The 27,893-nt window shown below is 43.6% G+C and overlaps 1 protein-coding gene across 6 annotated transcripts; it reads right to left on the bottom strand.

The window, feature by feature from the left end:
• Positions 1-25: 25 nt before the first annotated feature.
• On the bottom strand, positions 26-27,893 carry MAK (male germ cell associated kinase). Of its 6 annotated transcripts, none has more exons than XM_048507954.1 (15): positions 27,778-27,893; positions 21,351-21,658; positions 20,812-20,866; positions 19,479-19,600; positions 18,165-18,244; positions 17,148-17,280; positions 16,890-17,061; positions 14,816-14,983; positions 13,187-13,513; positions 11,314-11,504; positions 9,174-9,298; positions 7,488-7,616; positions 4,702-4,776; positions 4,294-4,419; positions 26-2,295 (listed from the first exon to the last, which is right to left on the bottom strand). In XM_048507954.1, the coding sequence occupies exons 2-15, from the start codon at positions 21,449-21,451 to the stop codon at positions 2,162-2,164; spliced, it is 1,938 nt and encodes a 645-aa protein (XP_048363911.1). In that variant the 5' UTR covers positions 21,452-21,658; positions 27,778-27,893; the 3' UTR covers positions 26-2,161. The 6 variants fall into 6 exon arrangements, with proteins under 6 accessions (XP_048363911.1, XP_048363912.1, XP_048363913.1 ...); XM_048507955.1 differs by having other exon boundaries at positions 4,702-4,773; XM_048507956.1 differs by having other exon boundaries at positions 7,488-7,589.

The following is a 27,893-nucleotide window of genomic DNA, read 5'->3' as shown; positions in this document are numbered from 1 at the left end:
ACAGAAGACTACGAAGGTCTTATGCTCCTGAGAAGATTACTTTATTATAAAATAAATAAATTTCAGGTGAAAACCAGCCCAAGTGGGAAGGTAAGTTATACTTGTTTTTACTAGCGTAAGAAATCTAACTCAACAGATATCTACAAGACAACATTTCAGTAACATACTGTACTGTACACAGATGTGTGTACTTAGAGACTGAAAGAAACAACAATGAAACTTTTAAAATAAGGGGGGCAAAAATCAACCTTAGTACAGCATTGGTCTGATATTCCTGTAACTTTGCATAGGGATAAAATATTGTTTATTGCCCCTCGTGGTTCTAGTTAACAAGATTTCAACTTTAAGTATATTTAACACGCAAGTAAACGCTACGGGGGAGGGGGGGGGAATCAAGACAAGAGTTTCCCACTGAGCTCAGATTCAAGTGTCAACTAACCAATAAATACTCTACAACAAATATATATCTTTTAAAAAAAATTAGTAAAAGACATACAAAATAGTCAACCTTGGAACAAGTCTTTTAAGATTTTACATGTTTAAAATAACGTACAATACATGCTACTTTTACAAGTTTAGATTGTCACCTTTAATATTACAAATATTACAAGATTTAGTAGCTGAAGAAGAATAAAGCTCAGAGTGACTGTAAGGTTCTGTAGCATTTGAGTTATGTCCCGGAAAAGCACGTAGGTCTTTGAGCCACTTTGTAATGTATGGCATATAGAAGGAAGGTGCAGTTTCTGTCCCAAGCAGCCAGAACAGAGACTTAAGGATAAACATTCTGGCAGATGTCACCAGGTATAAGCAATTCCTTTGGGAACTAGCAGGGAATTCTATAGCTGTTCAGCTTTGGTTACCAAGGAAGGCACTACAAGAGCAACAAACCAGAACAAAGCTAGTGGCTCAGACTTTTTATAAATTATTGTGATGCTACACAAGAACTCTCTCCCGTGAAAAGGAGGAAAGTTGGAAGGGCAGGTGTGTGGGAAGCCAGTGTGGGAGAAGGCAGCTGAATCTCATTGCATACAGAAATTAGCGCTGAATCTGTAATTACATTTACTATGTTCCGTTTCCTATCTTGGCAATCGTATTAACTGGCCCTCTGCGTAGGAAAGCACTGTTTCCCCCACAACCGTTCAGATGCTAATTTTCTAGCTATGGAATCACACTTGCAAGCAATCTCCATAAAACTTTCCCACCAAATCAAGAGCTCCTTGCAAGCATGAGGACGTCTGGCCTTCTGCTCCTGAGTCACTTGCTCAAGGAAATTCAATTCCAAGTGCCTCTCATTTAAGTGCCAGGCCAAGCTAAAAGCCCTGGCTGTTTGCTCAAGATGCACATGCGGAGTCCACTGCTGTACGTGCAGGTCTGTGGATCAAAGTCAAAAAATGGTTACATAAATCTCTTCCCGACCCACTCAGGCATTGTACAGTCAGAAGACGTGCTATGTGCAGCTAAGTCTACATTATCAAAAGTAGTTTTATGCTTGCAAATACAACAAGGAATTGGTACTCAGGGTTATATCACCTTTCTAAAATTATTACTTTACCACTTTCATTGTTTACCTCTGGACTCATTCTGTGAGATCCAAGGCAGGAAGGGCACAGCCCAGCCCCAAACAAAAGCCACTCATTTCAATTCAGGCTGCAGTCTGATGACGCATAAAATTCTCTTCTGCCCAATACGTTTTGTTCACACTGTTCAATCTGATTTACCCAAAAGTTCCCAAAACAACCTCAGCTTGGAAAAAGAAAATCACCTTTTGCCCGTCTCCATCGAGTGAGATGCCTAGAGTTATCCAGTGGTTGATAACACTAGTTGACACGTTTATGCCATTTAAAATTATTATTGTAAGGAAAAAGAAGGAATCCATCTAGCAGGAATTCAAATCCTCATACCTTTGGCAAGATACTTTATGGAATACTTTGTAAAAAAACAAATCCTGCTGTAGAGTAACTTATTCTGAAGAACGCTTTCAGAATAAAATATTTATTAATGCTGCCCCCCACCCCCAGATAATAAAATACATGATCTCAATTATTTCATCAGGAATCGACACTCTATTTGTAGAAACGTGTTTTAAAGTATCGCAGAATAAAAAAGATGGACAGAATGGAACAGTCAACAGCAGACACGCCTGGTGTTCGAGAAAGCGCCTCTACCGATGACCTCCGTACTTGGCCACCCAGTCCGTCCTTCCATGAACTGGCTGTATCGGTGTTGGGCGAGTCAAGATGTTAATGCCTTTTGTGGCTGGGTTGTAAGTAGGTCCCGGCAACGGAGCACGGCCAGCTTTTGATTTCCAAGCATATTCCAAAAAAAAAAAAAAAAGAGAGAGAGAGAGAAAATACAAAGTCAATGCAAATCAGGCTCACTAAATCACTTCTCTCATTACTAAATGGATTCATATAAGAACATCTCTAACCCCTAATGGCAAATGACCCCAAAGCATTAAGAAACTACAGTGTTCTAACATTACACTTGCACGTAATGGGTGAGGGGTACAAAAAAGGGTGTCTAATTTTGCAATGAGACATGCTTCATTATCAAAGCCACAACTAAGTGTCTACTGTGGGGGAAAAATTATCCAACAGTATCCTTAAACAAACTGCTTCCAGGGAAGTTCTTTCACTCCAAGACCACCAGGCCATCTCTTGGCATCATGCTGCCAGTTGGTAAGAAAATCTTGGGGCTTTAAATCTGTGGTCTCCCATTCTAGACACGGCCTCTGGTGAAGTGGCATGACCAAGTATGAAGCCAAAGAATGAGCTGACAAGACTACAAGATTTGCAGTTATCCTAGAATCAGCGTGGTATAGTGGTTAAGAGCAGGTGAATTCTAATCTGGAGAACCGGGCTTGATTCCCCACTCCTCCACCAGAGTGGCAGAGGCTTATCTGGTGAACCAGATGTGTTTCCGTACTCCTACATTCCTGCGGGGTGACCTTGGGCTAATCACAGTTCTCTAAGAACTCTCTCAGCCCCACCTACCTCACACGGTGTCTGCTGTGGGGAGAGGAAGAGAAAGGATCTTATAAGCCACCTTGAGTCTCCTTACAGGGGAGAAAGGTGAGGTATAAATCCAAACTCTTCTTCTTTGGGGTGGGATCCAGGTGTGCGGATAATGACATCATCTATATGTGCTGAGGCAATTATTGCAAAATCACAAAGCTACTATGGGCATGGTCTGGAACTTAGGCAGACATAGTGGGGTGTAAAGCAGTGTCAGCTGCTATCTCCTATGCTATTGTTTCGAAATCTACTTTTAGAGGTCCCATGAGTTTCAAAAGTAGTTTGGCAATAGGAGCGGGGATAGGGGTTTCAGAGCAGTTACAGTTCCTAAATTTACTGATACAGCAACATCTGTAAGGTTAACTGTGGGCGATTCCACACATAAGTAAAAAAGGTTCGACCCAGTTCCCTGAGAAGGGTACTGACCTAGGTCGAAGCCACTGTTGTTCCCCACTGCAACCAGCTTGATCCCAGCTCGGAGGGCAGAATCATCCTGTGCCTCTTCGCCGCTCCATTCCGATTGGCTACTGTTCTACGGCCATGTTCCATCTATCCCCACACACGTTATAAATAAAAACTGCCACAGGAATGGAGGGACGAAGGTGGCTTTTTTTATTGGCCAGCTGTACGCATGCCCAAAACACTCAGCTGTGATTGGCTGAATGGGGGTTTCCTGGCACCAGAGATTCTGCACTTTACTGGAATCGAGCTGAGTTCGAGTGTGGTTCCCTGAAAAAGTAGTGGTTCCCAACTGGAGTCGGAAATTTGACAGTTACACGAGGCGAAGCTGGTACAAAACCACGTCGATCCCAGTGGTTGTGCGGAGCACTTAGGTCGAACGCCGCTCGAACTTAGGTCGATAACGCAAGTGCGGAATCGACCTGTGAGGCTCTGGAATGCATCTGGTCAGCTCCCGCAATAAAATGGTAAATATTAATCTCACAATTATTCCTATCGAGAGCTGAAACTAAATGCCAAGTAAAAGAGAATTCTTTTTTTAAAAAAACAATGATTGAGAAAATTGTACTTGAGAGCAGCTTGACTATGGAAGTCTGATGAACCTTTGCAAAATTATTCCTATAACCTTAGCTGAGTCGGAAAGGGCTGTCGCTGGAAGCTGACAAAAACAGACAGAACAAACTGGTTTCTTGGCACTGCCCAAGTAAAACTGTTCACATCGCTTGAGGCGACCCCAATCTTGAAGGAAGCCGTAAAGGGTAAAGGAATCAGGAAAAGTTAACACTGTTTTTCCACTAAGCTGCAAGCAGGGCAGGCTTACCTGTGGCCGATGGCCCAAGAGGCGCTAGCTGTATCCTCTGACCACCTGAACCAGCTTCACTTTTGTGAAAGGAAGGGATGTAGCCTCCGTGGGCATTGTAAGCGGCCCCTACAAAGCCGGGGTTTCCTGTTGATCAGTATAAAGTTTTAGAAGTTTTTTATGGGGAATTCAGACAGCACCGAATGAGACTGCCCGATACAACCTTTCAACTCTAATGTCTCACTTCTATACAATTTCACGGGAAGCCTCTGTACATACCAGGCTGCCTATGGGTACAAAAGAGCCATGGGCCTAAAGCCAAAATAAAATGCAATGGATCAGATGGGATGAGTGACGCTTTTCCAAAAAGCAAATCAAACATATGAAGTCTAAGGATAGCGTGCTGCCAAATAGGTTACCATCAATTACCTTTTGAGTCCTCTAATTTTTCATTCACGCTTTCTTTGCATGACAGCTTTTCAATTGGTTTAATTAAGTTTTCTTCTTCAGAGGAAGCAGCAAAGCAAATGGAGGAGGGAAAAGGATGAAAATAAATACTTTAGCAGTACAGAATGAAGGGATGAAATGTATGCAAGACTAAAAAAAGAGAGAGAGAGAGAAATATGGAAATACAGCATATATCAATGAACCCACAGGGGACCCCACAATCAGTCCCAACGGAATCTGGAAAGGGTGTAGTCCGCAAAAGTGTCTGCTGGAATCAAATTTTGCCAGTCTTTAAAATGCTACAAGATTCCTATAATTTTTGTGAATTTATTTGTGAATTGTGAAGACTCCTATTTATTTCTCACAGATGCAGCCAAAATGTCAGGAGAAAATAGTATTGGAATACAGCCATACAACCCGAAAAACCCGCAACATTTACCTTTATTAATCCTAGAAGGAGAATCCTAACACATGTATATTAGAATTTACAGGCCACCATTCGTTTACAAACATTCTAAGGGCATAATTAGTTAATAAGTAATTAATGGTAACACTTTCATTGTGTTAACTGGTAGAAACCTAATAGTAATATTCAAAACAACCTGAAGTGGACATCTAGGTAAATGTGCTCCACCACTTCCTTCTTCTGAAGCATATTTGGAGTTTGATGGTATTATGGATGTCTTGTTTATGTGACTGTTTAGAACTAACGTAAAACCAATTCAAGCAAATCCAACCCTATATAGGGTCATAACGAAGTCACCTGTACTCAAAAAGGTATAAAATTTAAAAAGCCAGAAAGTCAGAACAGGACCTCACTTGGACAAAAATCCTTAATATTTAATTTCATAATGCATACTGTGACTATAACTGTACAAAAACAGTCAATTTAGTTACCGTATATACTTGTGTATAAGTCGAGGCACCTAATTTTACCACAAAAAAATGGGAAAACTTATTGTATATAAGTCGAGAGTGGGAAACGCAGCAGCTACTGGTAAGCCCTGATTCTCCCTTTAAATCCACTCAGAAGGGGGGGGTGATTTAAAGGGAGAAACTGGGGAAAATTTGAGGGCGCCTGTCAGGGTAGGAATGTTTATGTTAGTAGTACCAACATTTCAGAGAATCTTTAGGAGACCCCCCTGATGATACCACCCAGGTTTGGTGAAGGTTGATTCAGGGGGTCCACAGTTATGGACCCTCAAAAGGATAGTCCCATCTACTATTAGCTTCCATTGGAAACAATGGGGGATGGGAGCACCCACTTTGCGGATCCATAACTTTGGACCTCCTGAACCAAACATCACCAAACCAGGCTGGTATCAACAAGAGATTGTCCTGATTATATCAGCCAGGTTTAGTGAAGTTTGGTTCAAGGGGTCCAAAGTTAGGGACCCTCAAAATGTAGCCATATCTACTATTAGCTCCTACTGGAAACAATGGGGGATGGGGCATCCCCTTTGGGAGTCCATAACTTTGGACCCCCTGAACCAAACTTTACCAAACCTGGCTGGTAGCATCAGGAGTGTCACCTGATGGCCTCCTGAAATTTTGGTGCTGTTAGTTCAGTGCAGGCTCTTCAGATAACCATGATCCATATTTATCAGCCGCCCCTGCCAGCATGACCAAGTGGCCATGCAGACAGGGGCTGATGGGAATTGTAGTTCATGAACATCTGGAGAGCCGCAGGTTGCAGACCCCTGTGCTAGCCTAAAAACTGCTCCCCCTAGAGGCCAACAAAGTAAAAACCCTAAAATATTTTTAAAAATACCTCTCACTCGCGTATAAGTCGAGGGGGGCTGTTTCAGCACAAAAAATGTGCTGAAAAAGTCGACTTATATGCAAGTATATACGGTAATTATTTACACTTACGACTGTTAGGCAAGTGTTTCAGATGAATTAGTATGAAATAATGGCTACAGAATTTGAAGGGGGGGCAGAATCTTGATGACTTTTGTCATCAAGCAGGGGTTAAATTTTTAGTTTCAAGATACAAAAGCGTCTTCCCCAATGAATAAATAACTGACTTGTCTCTCTACAGCAAGAGAGCTGGGTGAGTAGATGTGCTATATGCACATATCACACATGTGTTTTCATCTACACTGCTATAGCGATATGGATCCAGTTGCAATAAATACGAAGTGAATGCCAGTTCACAGGCAACCAACCCTCGGTTGCTGCACTGTGCCATGCACTCCAGCACAATCACAACGCAGCATGTACACACGATCCACTGATGCAAGAGTCTCCCCCGCTATCTGATTCCTATTTGAAATCTCAATTGCACCAGACTTACAGGGGCACAGCTGATTCTTCATAGGCTGAAATGTCTATGCCCCAGGTCACCCTCTTGCTTCCATCCAATGACAGTGCAAAAAAGGCACTTCGGTATACTGTATGTGGTTGCACATCTTCAACCACAGACTCTGGCTGCACAGGGATGCTTTTGTACATACTTATTACCTGAGTTAGGGCCAAAATTTAAAATGAATGCAAATGGATAATACAACCACACCAGCTGGATCCAAGTCTTCTCCCATGAGAGGAAAGGGCACGTCTGCTCATGAGATGGGGGAAAGAAGAAATACACTGCTTGACACTACCAAGACCCGAAGAGCGGCAATTTGGGAAAGGCAGCAGGGCTGCAATGAGAAGGGGAAGGTGGGAAAATTTTGTCCAAGGGAAGTTCCACTCCCAGACCTTTGGACACAACCCAGTATATCTGGCAAATAACTCGCCACTCGCGCCCCTTATGTGGTGCTAATTACCTGCGTTGACCCGGCTGAAGGACAAACCTCCAATAGGCGCCAGCGGTTTTGAAAACACAGAATTGTTCCAGGCTCCGTGGCATCCTTCTTTATTGGCTGCTCCTGAGGAGACATTCTTAGGGTTTACACCTTAGAAAAATAATTATTTTTAAAAAGTTAAAAGTGTAACTCCGAATTCAGAACACAGCCAATCCTCATACTCAGCCTGTCACCCACTGGCACGAGCAAATATGGAACCCGGGGGTGGGGGGGGAGCAGAAGCAGTGGTGGGCGGCAGCTGAGGAAGAGAATTAGACTTCCAGACTCGCCCACTCGCCTTTCTCGCTCGATTGCCGGCCTGCTACCTCCCTCTCACCAGTGGCGCTTTCCCTTCCTGGCTTGCAGGGAGGAGGGAGGCCGGAAGGAGCCTGCGGGCCGTGGCTCACCGCCTGCCTTTTTTGCTTGATCACCAGCCTGCCTGGCCCCCCCTTACCTTTCCTGGACCAAGGAGGGGGCAGGTGGCCAAATGTGATCCCCATGTGACCAAGGGGAGTGGCATCTGGGTCGCGAGTCACCCCCCCCCCCCGATACATTGGTGGAAGATGCCATAGATGCAGGTGAAACTAAGAGTAAAAACTACCAGACCACAGCCACACATCCCAGAAAACTCTCAATACCCAAGTGCAGTGTTCTTTACTGCGGGAACTATTTTTTTTATATGGAAAGCTGCTGGAACAGGAATTGGCACCTCACAGGGTGTTTGTTGTGGGGGGGGGGAGGGAAAAGAGACTGTAAGCCCCTTTGAGTCTCTTTACAGGAGAGAAGGGGGGAGGGGGTATAAATCCAAACTCTTATCTTCTCTAAAGCCACACACGATAATCAGGCGCCCACATAAGGAATGTCCTTTTCATGTGTGCACTCATGTGTTCATGGGCAGCACTTCAGATTCCAGCCCTTCTAGACAACATGCAATCCAAAACAGAGACGATCATCAAAGAGGTGACCGCTGGAGTTTAGTGCTTTGCATGAAAGAATAACCTTGACTCTGGCCACTTCACTTGGCTATGGGAACTGAAAATGATTTGATCACAAGCTAATATAACTGTTGGCTGGTGCACCTGAACCAGAGGTGTCCAACTCTGGCGCTTCAGATGTTCATAGACTACAACTCCCATCAGCCCCTGGGACACCCCTGATCTAGGCCAATCCTGTGACTGGCAGTGGCTCTCTAAGTCTTAGCCAGTCCTTCTGCCCAGCAGAAGTGGGGGAATTAACCTGAGAACTTCTGCAAGCAAAGCTGCAACCGCAATCCAGAAACCTACATTAGACATTAGCACTTCTAGCCTTTCCCCTGCGAAGGCTGAGCCCCATTGAAAGCCATTTTGTATTCCTCTGCATTTTGGAAGCAGCGCTCTATACAGGCCTGCCGTTTGAAAAATATCCACAAGTCTGAAGTCATACAAAAACATCGGCAGCTAAAGGCCCAGTTGCCTTGAACTGTCCATACCGATATGCAGTTTCACGACTGCTAAAGGACTTGGGCTAACAACAGCCCCTCCCTCACCCTTTACAAAGACATTCTGTGTTGTACCGTACATGCTCACAGAAAACGCTCCACTGTCTAAAAATGCAATTAAATTTTAAAAAGGAAGTAAAAGAAGTGAGGGGAAAGCATTATGCGGTTCACATCACCACACACCCCTTTACCAGGTATGTATCTTGATTGCTTAAGGTAGTATTGCTTCGCTGATGTAGTGGATATCCCAGAGTCGATTCTCTTCAGAACTCTGTTTTCTCCTCCTGGCTGGCATGACAAAGGGGACTTAGGAACACTGAAAGGGAAGGTAACTTATATTAATACAAGAGAGTGTTACCTGAATTGGTCTGGTCTGTTCCTTTAACAGTGGGGGGAATTAGCTGGAAACAGACCTGTAACATGAGAGGTGGGTACGGGATCTGTACCAACTCATATAGAGGACCTGCTCCCTACAAAAATCCATTCAAAACCAGGATTGGGAGGAAAAGGGTCACAATTTTATTAAGGGAGTAAAACTAGTAAAAATATACTCACAAGCACACAGAATTTAAGAGCCTAATGCCAAGATGAGCGGAGATAGATCTTGGTATTGGGAGGATGACATTTACTATTCCAGAAGTGAAGAGGTCCAAGGAGAGTGAGAGAGAAACGGCCAGCGCTTCTTGCAGGGAGGAAATCCAAGTGCAATTTGCCATGGATTTTGAGCATCTAGCTAAAGGAAAAAGTGGCCCTCTGGCAATGATAAGAGGGGCAATCTTCCTAGAACAAAGCAAAGTTCCGTTCACAGGCAGAGACAATGCTGTGGAAAATGATTTGATGGGATTAAGATCTGGGAGTGCCCAAGACTTGAGGACCAAAATCCGCCAGGATGTAAAGCTTTCATGATTCCAAGTTTGTGTCGTCAGGAATGTGAGTTACACTTCAAACATGTACTTAAAAGCCAGAATCACTCGAGAATAGAGTACGGCAACTGGCAGTTTAGATTCGGATCCCGCTGCAATAAATACGAAGTGAATGCCGGTTCACAGGCAACCAACCCTCAGTTGCCATGCACTCCAGCACAATCACAACGCAGCGTATACACACGATCCACTGATGCAAGAGTCTCCCCCTGCTATCTGATTCCTATCTGATTCCTATTTGAAATCTCAATTGCACCAGACTTACCCGGGCACAGCTGATTCTTCATAGGCTGAAACGTCTATGCCTCAGGTCACCTTCTTGCTTCCATCCAATGACAGTGCAAAAAAAGGCACTTCGGTATACTGCCTCCGCCTTCACAAATCTCTTCCAAGCAACTCTAATCCTGTTAGTGCTGAAGCTCCTGGCAAGGCAACGGTCCAAGGACTAATCTTGCAAGGGCCAGTTCCCACACAATCCGCTTCCATCAGGGAACATGGCTGGCCCACACCATCTCCGCTGCCTCTGTATCTCACAATACTGTGCTGTGTACTGTGCTACAAGAGCTTACTTTACTGTGCTACAAGAGCTTACTTTAGTTTATTTACAGTCGCTCACCAGCAATATTAGAAAAAAAATAAAACCAACGAGGAAGCAAAAAGCAGAGTACTTGTATATCAACTATCACTGAACAGAGATTTCTGCACTCTGCTAGAAATACAGCAGAACTTTGCCACTATATATATATATAGACATCAGCAGCAAGATGAAGCAGCTCCTGGCATCCCAACACAATCAGAATGCGATTAAAATACGAGCAGTAATCTCAATTGCACCAGACTTGCAAGGGCACAGCTCATTCTTCATAGGCTGAAATCTCCCAAGAAACAAGGCCGATGGGAGAGCACTGGATCGGGCTCTTGAAACAGCCACAATATTTAAGGAAGAGTTTGCATCTCAAAAGAACACTTGATAACAAAATAAATACTGACCCTCATTAGTCTATTCAGATTGTAATTCATATTTACAAGAACAGGCCTCATAATAAGAACTTGCACAGGTGAGGAGGATATTAAAATCTTCCAAAGAAGAGGCAGAATTATTATTACTGCAGCAGAAGCAGAGTAAAGTTTTTATTTTGTTGGGTTTGTTTACCCAGCATGAACTGGCACAAAGAATTCTGAATATACATCCTTGAACAATCCATTCCGATTGCATGGGCAAGGAAATACAGGCAACACTATCATGCACCATGAGGACACATGAAAATATTATAACATTGTCAACTAATTTCTTTTCAGATGACATGTTCCAGTCCTGTATGCTCTGTCACATGATGGACTCCAGTAAGGAAACAATTTTGTTTATTTAGCACAGTTTGGAACCAACTTGGAAGAAAGGATGGCTTACCTAAAGAGAGATTCCTTGGATTTCTTTTCATGTATCGTTGTAATGCTGGGTTTCTTAGAATATGAATGTCCAAATTCTGCATCCTCAAAATCATCCCAGCTATCTGTGGTCTTTAATACAGTTTGACCCCATCGCCGCCGACAATTTTTCAGGCCCATGGCCCCACTAGAAGGTCCTGTGGCTGTTTGCTTCTGTGTGCGTTACAAAAAGCCTCGGTTATTTCTACCACCATATTATACTTTTTGTTTCTCTCAGCCCACCCAAAAAAACACTTGGAAATACCCTGTTTCCCCGAATATAAGACATCCCCGGAAAATAAGACGTAGTAGAGGTTTTGCTGAAGTGCAAAATATAAGGCATCCCCCAAAAGTAAGACGTAGCAAAGTTTTTGTTTGGAAGCATGCCTGACGAACAGAATACAGAAATATAAGACATCCCCTGAAAATAAGACATAGCACATCTTTGGGAGCAAAAATTAATATAAGACACTGTCTTATATTTGGAGAAACACGGTACTTGTCAAATTTACAGAAGTCTGGAAGTCAGAATTGTTATAAATAATTTTCCAGTCAGTTTTATGGTCTCTGCAATTTCACTAATCGTAGAAACCAACTTCCTCAATCAGAACGAGGTAAAGACCTGGTGTATGGCTCTGCTTTCAGAATAAAAGAACCAGAGCTATATTCAGACAATGGAGGCCATCTGCCTAGTTGGTTTATCTTTATCATTTGCTGAACAGTGTCTGTGTTAGCTTCCCCCACCCCTGCCCCCAGAAAGCCACTGCAGCAATGTATCTTTGATCAATCTCCCATCCTTTATTTAAAGCAGGGGTGTCCAACTCTGGTCCTCCAGATGTTCATGGACTACAATTCCCATCAGCCCCTGCTCATGAACATCTAGAGGACCAGAGTTGGACACCCCTGCTTTACAGTTAGAGGGACCCCTCCCTTACCCAAAATCTTCACTGCCACAAGTTCCACTGAGTAGTTTTGGTCCAGTCAACCTCTCAGCCGAATCTACCTCCCAGGGATTGTAAAGGGGGGCAAGAAGAAGAATATATGATACAACAGACTTGTTGAGGAAAGTACAGGGCAACATCAAATAAATCCTTGTTCGTTTTGTGTCTTAATTTCCTGCTTTCCCTGAGGCCTCCATGTCTCACCACAAGGATTGGCTTAAAGGTGGTATGCTGGCCAAGTCCACTCAATGGATTTTAATTTATCCCAACAAAATGATTTAGATGTTGTGATATTGCTTAATCCAGTGCTCAAGTGGTCTAAAAACTCAAGACTGTAAAAAGAGACAACATTGCAATGCCTAGCAACTGTCGCCTTACAAAAATACCTTCACAATCATCTCAATAGAACAGACTGTGTCTGTAGGTTACAAGCCATTATCTTCTGCGTTACTATTCATCTCCATGGATTTATAAACATGGGCGGAGTTCTTGCCAGTTGTTTCAGTTTGTGGCAGCTAGCCAACTGCCCTGAATGACCCAGCTGAGCCAAAACATCATCACTATGTGAACTGGTGAGAGCTGCAGAACAGAAACTGAGCAAAAGCAGGAAAAAGAAGAAGATTGAGAAGTGGCCAAGGGGGCTGCGGAAAGAGAAAGTGATGTGGAGAGGAGAGGGAAAATTAACAGAGAAAAGATCTTAAGAGATTTGTAGAGAGGGAAAAGCAGGTTATGGGGCACAGAGAAAGAGGAAATGGCAAAAAGCGCGCTGAGAAAACAGTGGGGCAAAATTGCTTTCCCATTTATGACCCTGTCTTCTAGTATTAATAAGCAAGTAAACTCTCAGCATGGCCTGCTGTGTGCTTGTGTAGCTATACTTGGTGGATTTAGCGGGAAAGAGTCTTGAAGACAACTTACTGGAGAGTTTTTATTGATGGCTGGAAAGAAGAGTTCTTGCGGCTTTGACAGCTGCTGATTGGTTGAGTTCTGCGGGAGCTGAATTGGCTGGAGGGGCTGCTGATTACTCTTGGGCAGAGACTGAAGCTGGAACCGGTCAGGTGCGTCTGGGGAAGACTGAGATTCTGGCTTGGACACAGGTTCTAATTTTGACATCGGTTCTAGACTGGGCAGAGAGGGCTTTGGCTCCGTCGGCGGGACTGACTTGAAAGGAGGCTGCTTCTGGTCCAGACATTGCGGAGGTGGGCCTAAAACTTGACCAACTTGGAAGTAGGAAAATTTCAGTGCCTGAAGTGGGGGGGGGGGAGAAAGCAGCAGAATGAAGGTAATGGAACACTCCAACACTGAATAAAACATCACAAAGTACAGGTACAAGAGCCGCAGATGGGACTGCACATAAGACCACGAAGATGACATACTAGTTTTTACTGTGACCATTTTTGTGTGTGTGTGTGTGTGTGTGTTGCTTAAATCTGCAGGGCTGCAATATTTTGTAGCAACTTGAAGCTCCTGAATTATTTTCAAAGGTGGCCCCCAAATTACATTAGTGGTGGGATCCAAAAATTTTAATAACAGGTTCCGATGGTGGTGGGATTCAAACAGTGGCGCCGCCGCACACACGCACCTCCAGTCCCTATTGGGCAGGGAGGTTGCTTTAGTAACCCCTTCTCGGCACTCAGAAAAAATTAGTAACCACTTCTAGAGAAGTGGTGAGAACTGGTTGGATCCCACCTCTGCATTAATCCATCTTTGAGGTTAATACATGGATAACTATTGCAAGATTTGGGCTGTCTGCTGATAGTCATCATACACATATGATGACTGTCAGCAGACAGTCAGAATCTTGCTATAGTTATATATATTCTGCAATTTATACCCTGCCCTATACCATAGCCTCAGGGTGGCTAACAAATGAGGATGGAACCCCGTTGAACATACAAAGTAAAATCAGAATAAAAACATAGTTAAAACAATACATCAAGTCCGTTAAAACCCCATTAAAAATCCCCATCTCACCCTCACCACCCCCTGTGGCCGGCACCAGTGAAAGGGTCTACAACTACAAAAACTAACATACAATGAACTAAAAAAGAGCCTGCTCCAGCTACAGCATATCCCTCCCCAAACAGTTCCCAAATGGGCCCACAACGGGCGGCGCCCTTGTAGCGCTGCCCAAGGCCGCTGCCAGATGCTTGCAATAAAGAGCGCTTTTGGCTCCTGCTGCCACTGCCAGGAGCGGGAAGTTCAGAAGCTTCAACTGTGTTACAAAATTTATAGTAAAAATATTCTGGGGATGAGAAGAGAGATTTCTTCTCCTGCAAAGTGCAGCACTGCTGATTGGCACAATCGTCAGGACAAGTCTAACCAGACTTTCCTTAAAATTATGAAGGTATTTCTGACTCGGAAATCCATCAACCCAACCAATATCTGTTTCTCGCAAACAGCAATCTAGGTAATGGAGGTGAGCATGTAAGCATTTACAGTTCAAGTGTGAACCATTTATATGTTCGTCTTTATAAGACTAGCTTCACGAAAAGGGGCAGCTCAATGTGAAATTTCCCCGCAAGTGTGACAACGGGGCTTACGTACTCGGCTCGCTGTGGGCCGCCTCTTTGGATCCCAGTTCAGCATTTCGTTCATAAGGTGGACAGCTTCATTGCTAGCATTCGGAATGAGTGTCTTTAAGTTTATGGAGACACACTGGGGGAAGCGGAAGTTCATTGCGGCTGCAAGCTGGAACCCTTCTGGCCAATCACCCTATCAGAAGACATACACAAAGTTAGTTATCCTGACAGGAAAATCTGGAAGCCGCAGGGCCCTCTGACTGCATCAAAAGATGCGAGGAAACAATATGAGCCTGTCCCATGTAGATAACACCACCGAAGGTGTTTGGAATATGCTGCCACAGGAGGTGGTGATGGCCACTAACCTGGATAGCTTTAAAAGGGGCTTGGACAGATTTATGGAGGAGAAGTCGATTTATGGCTACCAATCTTGATCCTCTTTGATCTGAGATTGCAAATGCCTTAACAGTCCAGGTGCTCGGGAGCAACAGCTGCAGAAGGCCATTGTTTTCACCTCCTGCGTGTGAGCTCCCAAAGGTACCTGGTGGGCCACTGCGAGTAGCAGAGTGCTGGACTAGATGGACTCTGGTCTGATCCAGCAGGCTCTTTCTTATATTCTTATGAAGACAGTACTTACCCACTACCCCCACCCCATGGTGATCACTATGGAAACCAGATCAAATACTCTGCATTGGTCTTTGTGCCCTCCTCTCCCAATAGTTTCTGCAATAATCAGCTGCACTCTTCCGTAGAAGAATGAACTTTATTACAACTCGGTGATGCTCTTCTGGTACCACCCAAGTCTAATATTAGGGTAAAACTGGTACCTGCCGTTATCAAGAACAGCCAAATTCCATGAAAAAAAAAGAGTAAAGGTCAGCTGTTGTGGGTTTTGCAGGCTGTGTGGCTGTGGTCTGGCAGCTTTTGCTCCTAATTTTTCGCCCGCATCTCTGGGTGCTATATTCAGAGGTGAGATGTGTTCCTCTCTGTGGCACAGCAACATGCCCCTGAAGATGCCAGATGTGCGCAAAACGTTAGGAGCAAAAAAAAAAATCCTACCGGACCACAGTCACACCAGCCCAGAAAATCGCCGCCAGCCAGTTGATTCCGGCCATGAAAGCCTTCGACAATACAGTAAAGCTTAGTTTAGGCAAAAGAGATAGCTATGGGGGAACATGCCGGAATTTTGTAAAATTGTGTGTAATGCAGAGAAGCAGAAAGACAGCTTTTTAAATTCAGAGACAGGCAGCAGAAAGCACCTTTTCCACACAGTGCATAAGCAACTTGTGGAACTCATTGGCAAAGGGTGTCGTGATGGCAGCTGGCTTTAGAAAGGAAGACGAGACCCATCACAGCTGTTATCCAGGATGGCGACAAGCAGAATCTGCATGTCACGGCAATACCAGCTGCTGGGAGCCTCCATGTCTGCCCAGTTTGAATATGGACTCGGTATTAAGGGTATAGCCCTTTGGCAGTTTCGTTCTTTCCTAGATGGCTTTACACAAAAAGTCTCCATGGATGTGCAGAATCAACTGAGTAGAATTTATCTTGTGGGGTAGACCATGCTGCCATGGTGGCAGGGGTTGATGGGAATTGTAGTCCATGAACATCTGGAGAGCCGAAGGGTGCAGACCCCTGATTGTAGGGGTTGAGTGTCATCAATATGTACGTGGCACTCAGCTCTACCCCACCCTCCAGATGAGTCACTCATTTCTTTTCAGACCAGGTTGGGATCAAGGGGCAGTGAGTATGTAATCACTACATAAATCGCACAGGGATCAAAAGAGTGTTATCTGGCCAAGAAAATGAATCCCACACAGTTCACAGATGTAGGACCGGGGGGGGGGGGTCTGCCTCAGCACCCAGATCTCTTTGTCGGTGTACTGCGAGTGCCAGACATGGGAGACCCAATCCTACAGAAGCTTGCTGGATGACCCTGGGTTAGTTATATACTCTCAGCCTAACCTACCTTACAGGGCTGCTGTTGTTAGGAGACAGAAAATGTTTGTGTCTTATTGGGGAGAAAAACAGAGGATGAATGAATAAAATAGTCGAAATTCCCACCAATTATGACATTATCTATTCATGAAACTGTTTACCTTCTTTGGGGTTCCTAACACTTGGCAAATTTTGAAGATCTCATCAACTTCACTTGTTCCCGGAAAGAGAGGTCTTAGTGTATACAGTTCAGCCATTATGCTGCCAACGGCCCATATATCAATAGGGGAACTATAAACAGAAGATCTCAGCAAAACCTCAGGCGCGCGATACCTGGTGATGATAGAGAGAAACAAGTGAACATACCTTGTGTTCCAATATAAATGGCCTGTGAAGGTCTTGTTAAAGAATATACTCACCACCTGGTAGAAACATAATCAGTATATGGCGGCTGAGATCTTAACTCTCTAGCCAATCCAAAATCAGCTATTTTAACAAGTTCTGGACCCATACAGAGAAGGTTTTCAGGTTTCATATCCCGGTGAAAAAAACCTGTCAATGTAAATACAGACAAAATAATAAAGAAAAAAAAATCTGATCCCTGTATTGACAGGTATATAAAACAGGGGATTTGTTTTCAGAAATCGACTGGAAAATAAAGAGATCTTTTTTTAATTCTGAACATGGCATCGACTTTAATTAATAAGGATGAATGGCTAAAATCTTAGGCTGCTAATCAGAACTGGAGGAAAAATATTTTTGAGGATACTTACTGTATAAAGAAACACAATGCACAGATGAACAACTTAAAGCAATATATATATTTTCTTCTTTCTATAACATCTGTGGATCCTACCGCTCCTTCCTCTTTTTCTTTTTTGGGGATCCGTTAGTAGGACGCCATCTATATATTTGACTGATCGCTGCTTTTAATGGGGTGATTTTAACATTGATAGAGCCACTGCTTAATGTTTATTTAATCCAATTTGATATTACTGATTTTATTGTGTGCTCTATTTCTATGTTTTGTTCACCGCCCTGAGCCCTTCGGGGGAGGGCGGTTTATAAATACAATAAATAATAATAATAATAATAATAATAATAATAATAATAATAATAATAAAAAACAACAACAACAACAACAACTATATATATATATATCTTACGATGAAAACCAAAACTCATAAAAATATTTCTAACTAGTCTACCAAAAATAAGAATTTCCAATTAAACTGGCTATATTTTAACTATATTTGTATTGTAATGAATTTTGGTGTGGTTCTGTTTCAGAGGATAGTTTAAAATAAGTCATTAGTTTTATTCCCCATTTACTCCATTGGTACAACATAATAAAAATGTACACCTTTTTCAGTTACAGATATGCCACTGTTCACGACCACCTTTATTCAAAGAAAACGGTGGAGTAAGACACTTACCATGTTTATGGATAAAAGCTAGCCCTTGCAATATCTGATACATAATGTTTCTGATGACGGATTCTGGAAACAACTTATTCCTGAAAGTAAACAAAGTCAAGACAACGTATTTTAACACAAGTTAGGGCTTTGTGTGTTAATAAAACAGATTCCTTCCCCACCCCCACCCCCAGCAAGAAAAAAACCCACAAATGGACATCACTTTATAACTTGACAGACCCAAAGAAATGGTCATGTTCTTGGTTTTCTTTCCTTTTCAAGTCTTCCTGTACATAGTGAACGAAGGGAGTCAGCTAAGCAATTCGGACCAGCATGCATTGGATTTTTTACTCCCTAATGCAGTGATGGCGAACCTATGGCACGAGTGCCAGAGGTAACACTCATAGCCCTCTCTGTGCGCATGCGCAAACAGAGTGCCCCCCCCCCCCCACATCTAGGCTGGCCTGGTCCGCTGGGCTCAATTATTAGCATTAAACCTAAGACCTAGATATGGGGAAGCTGTGTAGGTAACCCTGTTAAGCGCTGTTAAACCCCACTGATTTTCATGCGAAGAACTGAAGCACGATCCTTTACCTGGGAGTAAGCTCGGTTGCTGGCAATGGGGCTTGCTTCTGAGTAAACCCTCCTAGGGTCGTGATTCACCCATTGGAAGAGTTGCACGGTTGCTTCAAAGCAAAGCCACCGACTACCACCAAGCTTACTCCTGGGTAACGCACGCCTCGGAGCCAACCGTTTTTTCTAAACGAAAACCTCAGTATTCAGGTTAAATTGCCGTGTTGGCACTTTGCGATAAATAAGTGGGTTTGGGGTTGCAATTTGGGCACTCGGTCTCGAAAAGGTTCGCCATCACTGCCCTAATGGAACACAACATGCATGCCAAACAGGAGCAGAATACACACAAGCTAATCGGGTGGACAAGAAGTCACAAACTCACACAACGAGAAACTGGAAAACACCTGACCCCAGACTACAGATTTGAAGAATCAACTGAAATTTGCAAGATCAACAATAGCTCAATTCCCCGGGGGCCTGCAGTGAATGAAGAGTAAACTTGTTTCTTTCCTAGGCTAGCCCGAGTTTCAACATTTTACTTTTTGATTATAAGTTGTTTGTTCAAAGACAATGCAATGTACAGAATATAGTGAAAAGAGCTCACATTATCAAATAAACGCTACAAAAACTCTACAAAATATCAGACTCAAGAGTCTCTTATGCAAGAGGAAGGTTTCCTGCACCAGAGGAAAGTGTGACTGTTCGCTGAACACACAAGTATGATCGAACCCTGTGTCATATAAGTTTTAAAAGCAGACCTACCTGTCCTTCATTAACTGATACAGGTTTTCTTTCATATACTCAAACACAAAATACAGATGATCATTTTCTCTGATAACTTCTTTCAGCTTTATCACATTGGCATGATTCAGTTTCTTCAGTGACTGCAATACACCCAAGATGATTATTTTGAGCTTGCTACACTAGAAAAGTTCAAATGTCCGAAGAAGTCAGCCACAACAACAAATGTCTGAGCAAAATCACCCGTTTGAGCACGCAAAAGGCAAAGCCCAGAGCCCCCTCTGCGCAGGCATGCTGCACTCAATGCATACATACAGTTCTCCATTACTACTTAGATCACAACCCGAAGTTAAAGCCAGTGTAGGAATCATTACAATTTACATGGTCCAAAGATCAAAATAAACTTCATACTTTCAGGGTGTCTTTGCAGCAGAGGTGTAGGAGGGGAATGGGGCCTCGGGCAATGCCTGTTCTGGCCGCCCCGCCTCCCCCTTACCTTTGCTGGCAGGAGCCTGCCACGGGCCACCCCTCAGCCCAGCCCCACCAGCCTGCTCCTTCAGTTGGTGGAGCCTCTGCTGGCTGAAGGAGCAGCCTGGCAGAGCCAGGCTGAAGGGATCCTGGCAGGGCCAGGATGAAGGGGTCACATATCCCCAGGGGCACGCCAGCTGGTCATATGGTGGGACGGAGAATCAGCTCCACATCCCTCCCCTCAGGCCCGCCCCACCAGGCTGCTCCTTCAGGGTTTGACAGAAAGATACCTGGAAACCAGGTGAAAAGACATATAATACAGCCCGGTCAGTTCTGGTCACTAGCTTTCTTTGGACCTAACCAGAGATGGAAGTCCTGTGACTTCCCACAAGTTCTTTAAGCCTGAAAAGTAGCCTTGAAGGTAGGGAATGTCAACATGAGAAAGGGTGTAACCATATTCTGGCAGAAATCCTGAGCTGCTATTAGCCCTGGTAGAGCAAGAAAAAAGATCGGGCTATTGAAGGGCAACAAAATTTTCCAGGGTATAAGCTTTTATGAGTCAAAGCTCAGTCACTCAAGTTCAGGGGTGTCAAACATGCAGCCTGGAGGCGGAATCCAGCCCCTTGAGACCTGCCCAGAGGGTTCACATGGCCAGATTGGGAGTGAGGGGGGGAGTGGGGGGTTGCCTCAGCTGGCTTGTGAGCCTGATAAGCCCCCTCAAGGCAGCCACCGCACCCTTACTACAGGTTTGCGAGTTGAGGGACCCTCCCTCCCTGCCCGTGGCATTCTGGGGTCAGGTGAGGCAGCCAAACACATACCTGGCTCTCGTAAACAAATGAGTTCAACACCTTTGCCCTAGTTAAAATAAACTTATTATGAGCATTACCTTGACTTCTCTCAACTTCATACATTCATCCCAAGAGTAGAATTTCTTTTTCATTCTGAAATAGAAATCACAGATAAGTAAGAAGCACAAGCAAAAACGAAAGGACACAGAAGCACTGAAGTATGATTAAACCTCTAATCTGCTTTCAGGACAAATTAATAACTCTCTTGATTATAATTTTAGAAATCAGATGCAAGCCACTATAATAAATCTTTAATCGAATGGTAGTTCAACATACAGTCCCTCTGGGGGTGGGCGGTTTATTAAATTGAATGAATGAATGAATGAATGAATGAATGATAGATTCCCCCCCACCCCCAAGGTGGTCTATATAACTTACAAGGTTTACAGAAGTTCTTAATGCTGCAGTTCAACTACTCACTGAGAGCCCAGCCATAAAGCAAGGTGGAACAACGTCCTCTCGATACAAATATTTTGAGGATTACTGAGAGCAACAAAGCAGGGGAAAGACAGATGCGGCCCACCAGAGTTATCTTTCAAGACATAATTGAAAAGCATGAGGATTTAACAGCACATACCTTTTGATGGCTACAAGCTCCCCTGTTTCGTTGCTCTTTCCCATCAAAACACTCCCGTATGTCCCGTCTCCAAGTTGTTTCATAGTTGTATAACGATTCATTTTGCAAGGAGAGGTTAGACGATCCTCAAATATTACAATATTCTCCTTTCCAGCATGGGCATCTAGAACGTTGCTGTTATGTGAGCGAGTGAGTGAGCTGCCATAGCAGTTGCTGAAGTCATCGGTCCCGTTTCCTAGCACTACATCCACTTCGTCCAGAAATAATGTGGCAGTGAAGGGAATAGTGCTGCCATCCTTAAAAGCATCCTTAACAAGAAAATATACCTTAAAGTATTCAGTGTAAAGTACATCATGCAGCAACAATTTGATAACACAGCCTATTAAACTTCTATTTTCATGACACATACATGAGCACGGGGTCTTGTTTCAAAGACCATCACGGTAACTACGCAGAAAAGTATGTATACAAAGACTCCTTCAGCACATGCAGAATAATGCACTTTCACAATTGTTTGCAAGTGGATTTTGCTATTCCGCACAGCTGCAAAGAGCACTGAAAGTGGATTGAAGATGTCTTATTCTGCATGTGCGGAAGGAGCCAAAGTATATCTCCTGGGTACCTCTTTTCCAGTGCATTTTTTAAAAGATTACTCTTCATGTCCGTCACGTTTGGGCTTCCTAGGAGTCACTGTGTGACTGCCTTCTGCAGTGGCCATTTTGTGGCTGTGTCCACCACCCGTGTCAGAACTCCCAAGATGCCCACAGGCTCAAATCGAATCGAATTGACCATGCTGGCAGAGGCTGACGGGAATTGTAGTCCATAACATCTGGAGTGCCAAAGGTTCACGTCTAGCTCATGTGACCTTTGACTGAAGAGATGGTTTCCCCCTTCTGGTAATATCGTCAATTTTTAAACAGATTTTATGAATGTTAATAGGTTTTATTACAGATTGTAATTGTTTTTAGATTGTATTGAATTTTATTACTTTCATGAGTTGCATTGTAACCCATCCTGGGACTTTTGGGTATAGGGCAGGATAAAAAATACATATAAATAAACAAATAGTTATCTGGTATTAGTGAAACATATGAAATAAATACAATTGCTGCCCAAGAAGAGAGGTGATGGCCCATAGAAAAGGAGGAAAATTTCCATCCTCCTCAAAACTTCTTGCATTTTTTTCAGTTGAAAAATCTGACATTTTGAGGAGCACTGAATCTCTGGCTCATTCCGCACATGCAGAATAATGCACTTTCAAACTGCTTTCAGTGCTCTTTGAAGCTGTGCGGAATAGCAAAATCCACTTGCAAACAGTTGTGAAAGTGGTTTGAAAACACATTATTTTGCCTGTGCAGAAGGGGCCTCTGAATCAGGAATGAGTGAAACGCTTTTTAAGACAAGCTTTTACTGACTCCAAAAGAATAGCATGATTTTTGTGCAAAATTATCTAAAACATTAAAGAACATTAAATTTAGTTTATTTGTATGCCAAAGTTGTATTTGTTTTGTTGGGCAGTCCCATCCAAACCCAGAGACAGTGGACCACAATGCTGATGGAGAATTTCGGGCATTTCAGCAGTATGGGTAGCAGGGAAAAGTCCTGGACTGCCCCACCACTGGGAAGCCCCATAGGGCTGAACTAACATACACTTCAGAACATAGGTGTCAAACTCGCGGCCCTCCAGATGTTGTGGACTACAGCTCCCATCATCCCCTGCCAGCATGATGCTGGCAGGGGGTGATGGGAACTGTAGTCCATAACATCTGGAGGGCTGCGAGTTTGACACCTGTGCTTTAGAACCTGTGGCATATGTTCGAGGGGCAGTGCACCATGCAATCAGCACTCAACCCCACAAAGGAGCCAACTAATGTTGGCTCTGTTCCTGGGAATGCCCGCCATCCATGCTGGAATCTGAGCAAGATGCCTCTGCAGCCCAAACTTCTGGGTTTTGCAAAGGCAGGACTGTGGTGCATCAGCTCCCTCCCCCAGGGTAAGTGCCCCAGAGAGGGCAAAAATGCCCAAGACATCCTCTTCCCAAGTCGCTCAGTGTACATTACAGCAGAAGGACAGAAAGCTGACATATGGTTGTGCCTTAAGACCACAACGAAAACAAGGGTACCAAATTGAATTAATTGAGTGACAGGGTATAAAAGAATGAAACCTAAGAGATAAAGATAGACACAAGAACGTTCAGAGTAAGCATAGAAGAGGGGGCATATTTCCCAAAATAGGACGATGGGACAAACAGAAGAAATTAATCATTCAGTTTATTCCATCTTTTTATGAGTAAGATTTTTTTAATTACACATTCTATCTCTTTATCATCAAGATTTATTATTATTGTAAGGACAATTGGATCAGGCCCACGGAGTATTCCGTACAGGCCCACAGAGTATTCAGCTCTATCTCATTTTCTGTATCTTACGTAGAACTGGGATACAAATTGACAGTGGAACCCTCGGGAATACCCTGTAAGACGAGATGAAGAAGCCAAACTCTATTGTAAACAACAGATTGTTCCTTGTAGGTGACAACATGCTACCAATAATCTCTTTGCGCAAGATTAACCAAGGATTAAGAAAGAGGACAGATAGAGGACAAGTTACTATTAATCAAAGATCTATTACTCAAAGTTGCGGGAATTAATAGCAATGACTTATAATGAGTTCACCAACATTTTGAGGAAAAACTCCAATAAAAAAGTAATTACCGTTACATCTTAAAATATATCTCTATAACTTCGAAACAGCAAGGAACACTCTTAGTGAAATCCGGGCCCCTGCGTAGCCGGTTTCAGTGCTGCAGGGGCTGCAAAATAGAGCCGTTCCGTCAGGCCTTCTCTGTCAAGCCAGTCGGACATCCCTTTTCTTCCTAAAATTACCTCTGGTCCTCGTTTGGATACGATGTGTGCGCCTGTTTCTTTTATGCTCCCATGTTTGTTTCTTTACGCCATCTGTTTGTATTTGTTTTTAAATATTTGTGATGTTTTAATGTTTTTTGTGATGTTTTAATGTTTTTTTAGCTGTTGTATTTATTACATATGTTTTATTGTAAGTCGCCTTGAGTCTTTGGAGATATGGCAGGATATGAATGCAATAAATAAATAAATAAATAAACAAATAAACAACGATGCACCTATGTAAATTTTGCACAAGTCATCCAGGTCATCCTATGCTTCTCATCACCACCAGACCCCTCAACAGAATTAATGGCATTGCTCACATAAAAAGGTAGTGTTAAAAAAACAGCAGTGCAAGCTCTGCAGACAAGTATGAAGTTCAAATATTGTGCAACTGGAGAGGGAGTAGTTTTCTTTTTTTAATCTGAAGACTCATGAGTCTCTTATCAGGAAGAACTGAAACAGTTTGGAAGTTTTTGACAACTACAGGAATGAAAAGTATTACGTAGGTGATGGAGATTCCATGTGCTGTGCATACTAATAAGAACTATTAAGTTACGCCCAAAATCTTGGATGACATACTTTCCTGTCTCAAAGCAAACATACTGCTCTAAGCTAATATATCACTGAAAGGTTATCAGACAGGCCTATCCTCCCCTTTACAGTCCCAAGTAGATCCTGCAGCAGATCCATAAGCTAATTATTCACTGAGGTGGATTCCACACAGCATATTTATAACGAGTGGCAATTGTTATAAATGAACTCATTTTCTCTTTTAATAAATGGAGAACGATTGCAACTTGTTATAAATCTGCTGTGCGGAATCCACCTGAATGAAGAAATATTTCATTCTATCTGTCTGATGAATCACTCATAAAGTTATTGCTGGTGCAGGAATACTAAGGCTTAATTGTATAAACTGCTACTCACAGGACAAAACTAGAACCCTGAGGCTTTCCATTCTAAACCCTGTGGGTGCTGATTGCAACGTTTTAACAAGACATCCTTCTCCTTGTCTTCTGATTTAAAAGCAGACCACACCAGTCACGTTTTGGAAAATTGGGGGAAATCAATTTCACAAAGGGATACCCTCACCCCAAAAAAGACATGAATATCAACCTGCTACAGGCCTGATCATGTTCACCCACTGCCTTCAACAGAACTAACATCAGACATTATTTTTCAAGCTGGACACAACTTATAAGAAGCTACCATTCCCGAGAAAAAGCTATCCATTTTCAATAAGTTCTATAAGTTCAAGTCGGACACATCTTATAAGAAGCTGCCCATTTTCTAGAAGTCACAGCCTTCTAAGAAGGGTTAAGATTTGACTCCCATACGCACCAAAATAAATTCATAAACGGATCTACAGCAATCTGCACATACAACTCCCACCTTTCCCAAACCCAGGGAGCAGAGTACTGGCCTCCTTTCAAATTAGAAGATGCAAAAGAAACAGATTGCAACCCCCACACACAAAAAATCAGGGGGACAGCTGCTATACTGTTGAAACTCCTTCTCCCATTAGGAACAGAAGAATTCACTGGAGGACCCCACCACACACACACAAACACACAATTAACAACTTGAACAGGGTTCCTCTTGCTACAGTTTTCTTCTTTTGTTTACTTTTACAGGACAAGCTGCTTCTGTTGCTGAACAGTGACAAGTGGTAGCCTAGGATTAAACAGCTTTCACATACTTTCATTCATGCAAAAGGTGCAGCCTCTTCTTTATGCTCAAAGAATGTAAAGCTCTTCCCCTCCTTGGACTTGGTCAACATGCCCACAAAAGAGAAAGCCCTTTCTCCACCCTGCTACATTGTTACAGCACACCTCCAGATAAGATGCGTTCAAGACTTTTCCACTGATTTTCTGAGGCCCCTTCCACACATGCAGAATAATCCACTTTCACAATTGTTTGAAATCTGGATTTTGCTATTCCACACAGAAAAACCCAGTTACAAAGTGCACTGAAAGTGGACTGAAAGTGCATTATTTTGTATTTGCGGAAGGAGCTTAAGTTTCCACTCATTTCTCACTGTCCAGTCTTAAAACACATGTGTCTAAAAATATGTCCCCTTGACCTCAGGGGAAAGCACTCCTAAGTAACCTTCACTCTTCTGTAGAAATGGTACACTCATGGAAATCAACACAAGGTTTCTCTAAGGGGAAGAGAAAGGGCACATTTCCTGGTGGGCAGAGAATTCATTGCAGACACACTCTGCGTTAAAACGTGGTTGATCCTGGAAGCCCCATGGTTAGCAAGAGTGGGGAAACTGGTTTAAGTGAAAACTTGGTTAGGTTAAAACATTTTCCTTTGCTTTCTTTGCTTTCTGCTCCTTCCTGCCTCACCCTCTCTCCCTCCCCATTCCTCGTGGGCATTTCTGGTGGACTGAAGGCCAGCTTCTGCAAAAAAAAAAAGACTCAAAAATCACTATCACCAGGAAATATCGATATAATGTTGTAATATTAAAACGTAAATGGCTTCAAAAACAAAGCTGGCAGTCTTGCAAGGACCGGGAGTGGCCCGGAAGTGGGGGCAGGCAAGCCGCACAGCAGGCTTGTGTGTAAAAAGGGAATCACAAGACCCCATTGCACGTGAACAGCCCTGAGGAAAGTCCTCCATGCATAATGGGGCAGTGTCTCCTAATATGCTAAATGGTTAGAACCAACAAGAGCGCTCCAACCCACATTCTACCATGCGGCAAACTGGAGGACTCTGTGCCAGACCTAATCAACCTAATTTGTATCACAACATTGTTGTGAGGGCAGAACAGGCACGAGAAAACCACGTGCTGTATACCTCCCTACGCTGTCTGGAGTAAGGGCAAGATAAAAATGTAATCGATGCTTTCCATTGAAATCGATAGGACGGTAAAAGGCTCTTATCTTCATGATCGTGCCCGGGACCTGCAAGGCTAAGGTCAGGTTAAACTCAGCAGTTAAAATCCTACTATGTTCAATGCAGGAACTTACTATCCCATACGTAAGCAGAGAGGACTGCCGTCTTCGATGCACGCCCAAGCATTTGGGATGCCCTGCAAGACCACACGCCTCCCTAAAGCCTCTTAGCCCCGCCAAACCTCAATACCCCCAAACAAAAACCGAGCCACAGCTTTTTAGGAGGAATAACCTAAATAATAACACAAGAGCAAGCTTAATTATCCCGAAGTCTTCACGTGGCTGTCCTCCCTTTCCCAAAAGGTGAAGAATTTAAAACTTTGCACGTTGCAAACGACTTGCGGTTGGTCTTAGACAAAGGTGCGACATGACCTTCGTTTTGGGGTTTTGCTTTGAATGAGCAGTTTGCAGCACAATCCTAGACAGAGTTACGCCAGCCTAAGCCCGTCGAAATGAATGGGCTTAGAGGGGAGCATCTCTCTTTAGGATTGCACTGGAAGTCTCAATGCAGACTAACCGGGACGGCACTTCTATCAGCCCCCGCCCTCCACCCGCCGTTGCTTCTGCCCCGTCGCCCCGCTAATACGCCCCTTTCGACCCCCCTCGCTTGCCGCGCACTCACTGCGGATCTCCCGGCCGCCCGTGCAAACGCCCCGGCCTCATCCCAACCGCCCTTGGCTGCGCGCCGCAGGCGGCTCGTCCCCTAGGCAACAGCCGGCGGAGCGAATCACTGAGCCG

This window comes from Sphaerodactylus townsendi, linkage group LG09 (genome assembly GCF_021028975.2).
Source record: "Sphaerodactylus townsendi isolate TG3544 linkage group LG09, MPM_Stown_v2.3, whole genome shotgun sequence".
Classification (NCBI taxonomy): Eukaryota; Metazoa; Chordata; class Lepidosauria; order Squamata; family Sphaerodactylidae; genus Sphaerodactylus; species Sphaerodactylus townsendi.
Note: the sequence above shows the minus strand (reverse complement) of the source record. Positions and strands in the feature narration are given on the sequence as shown.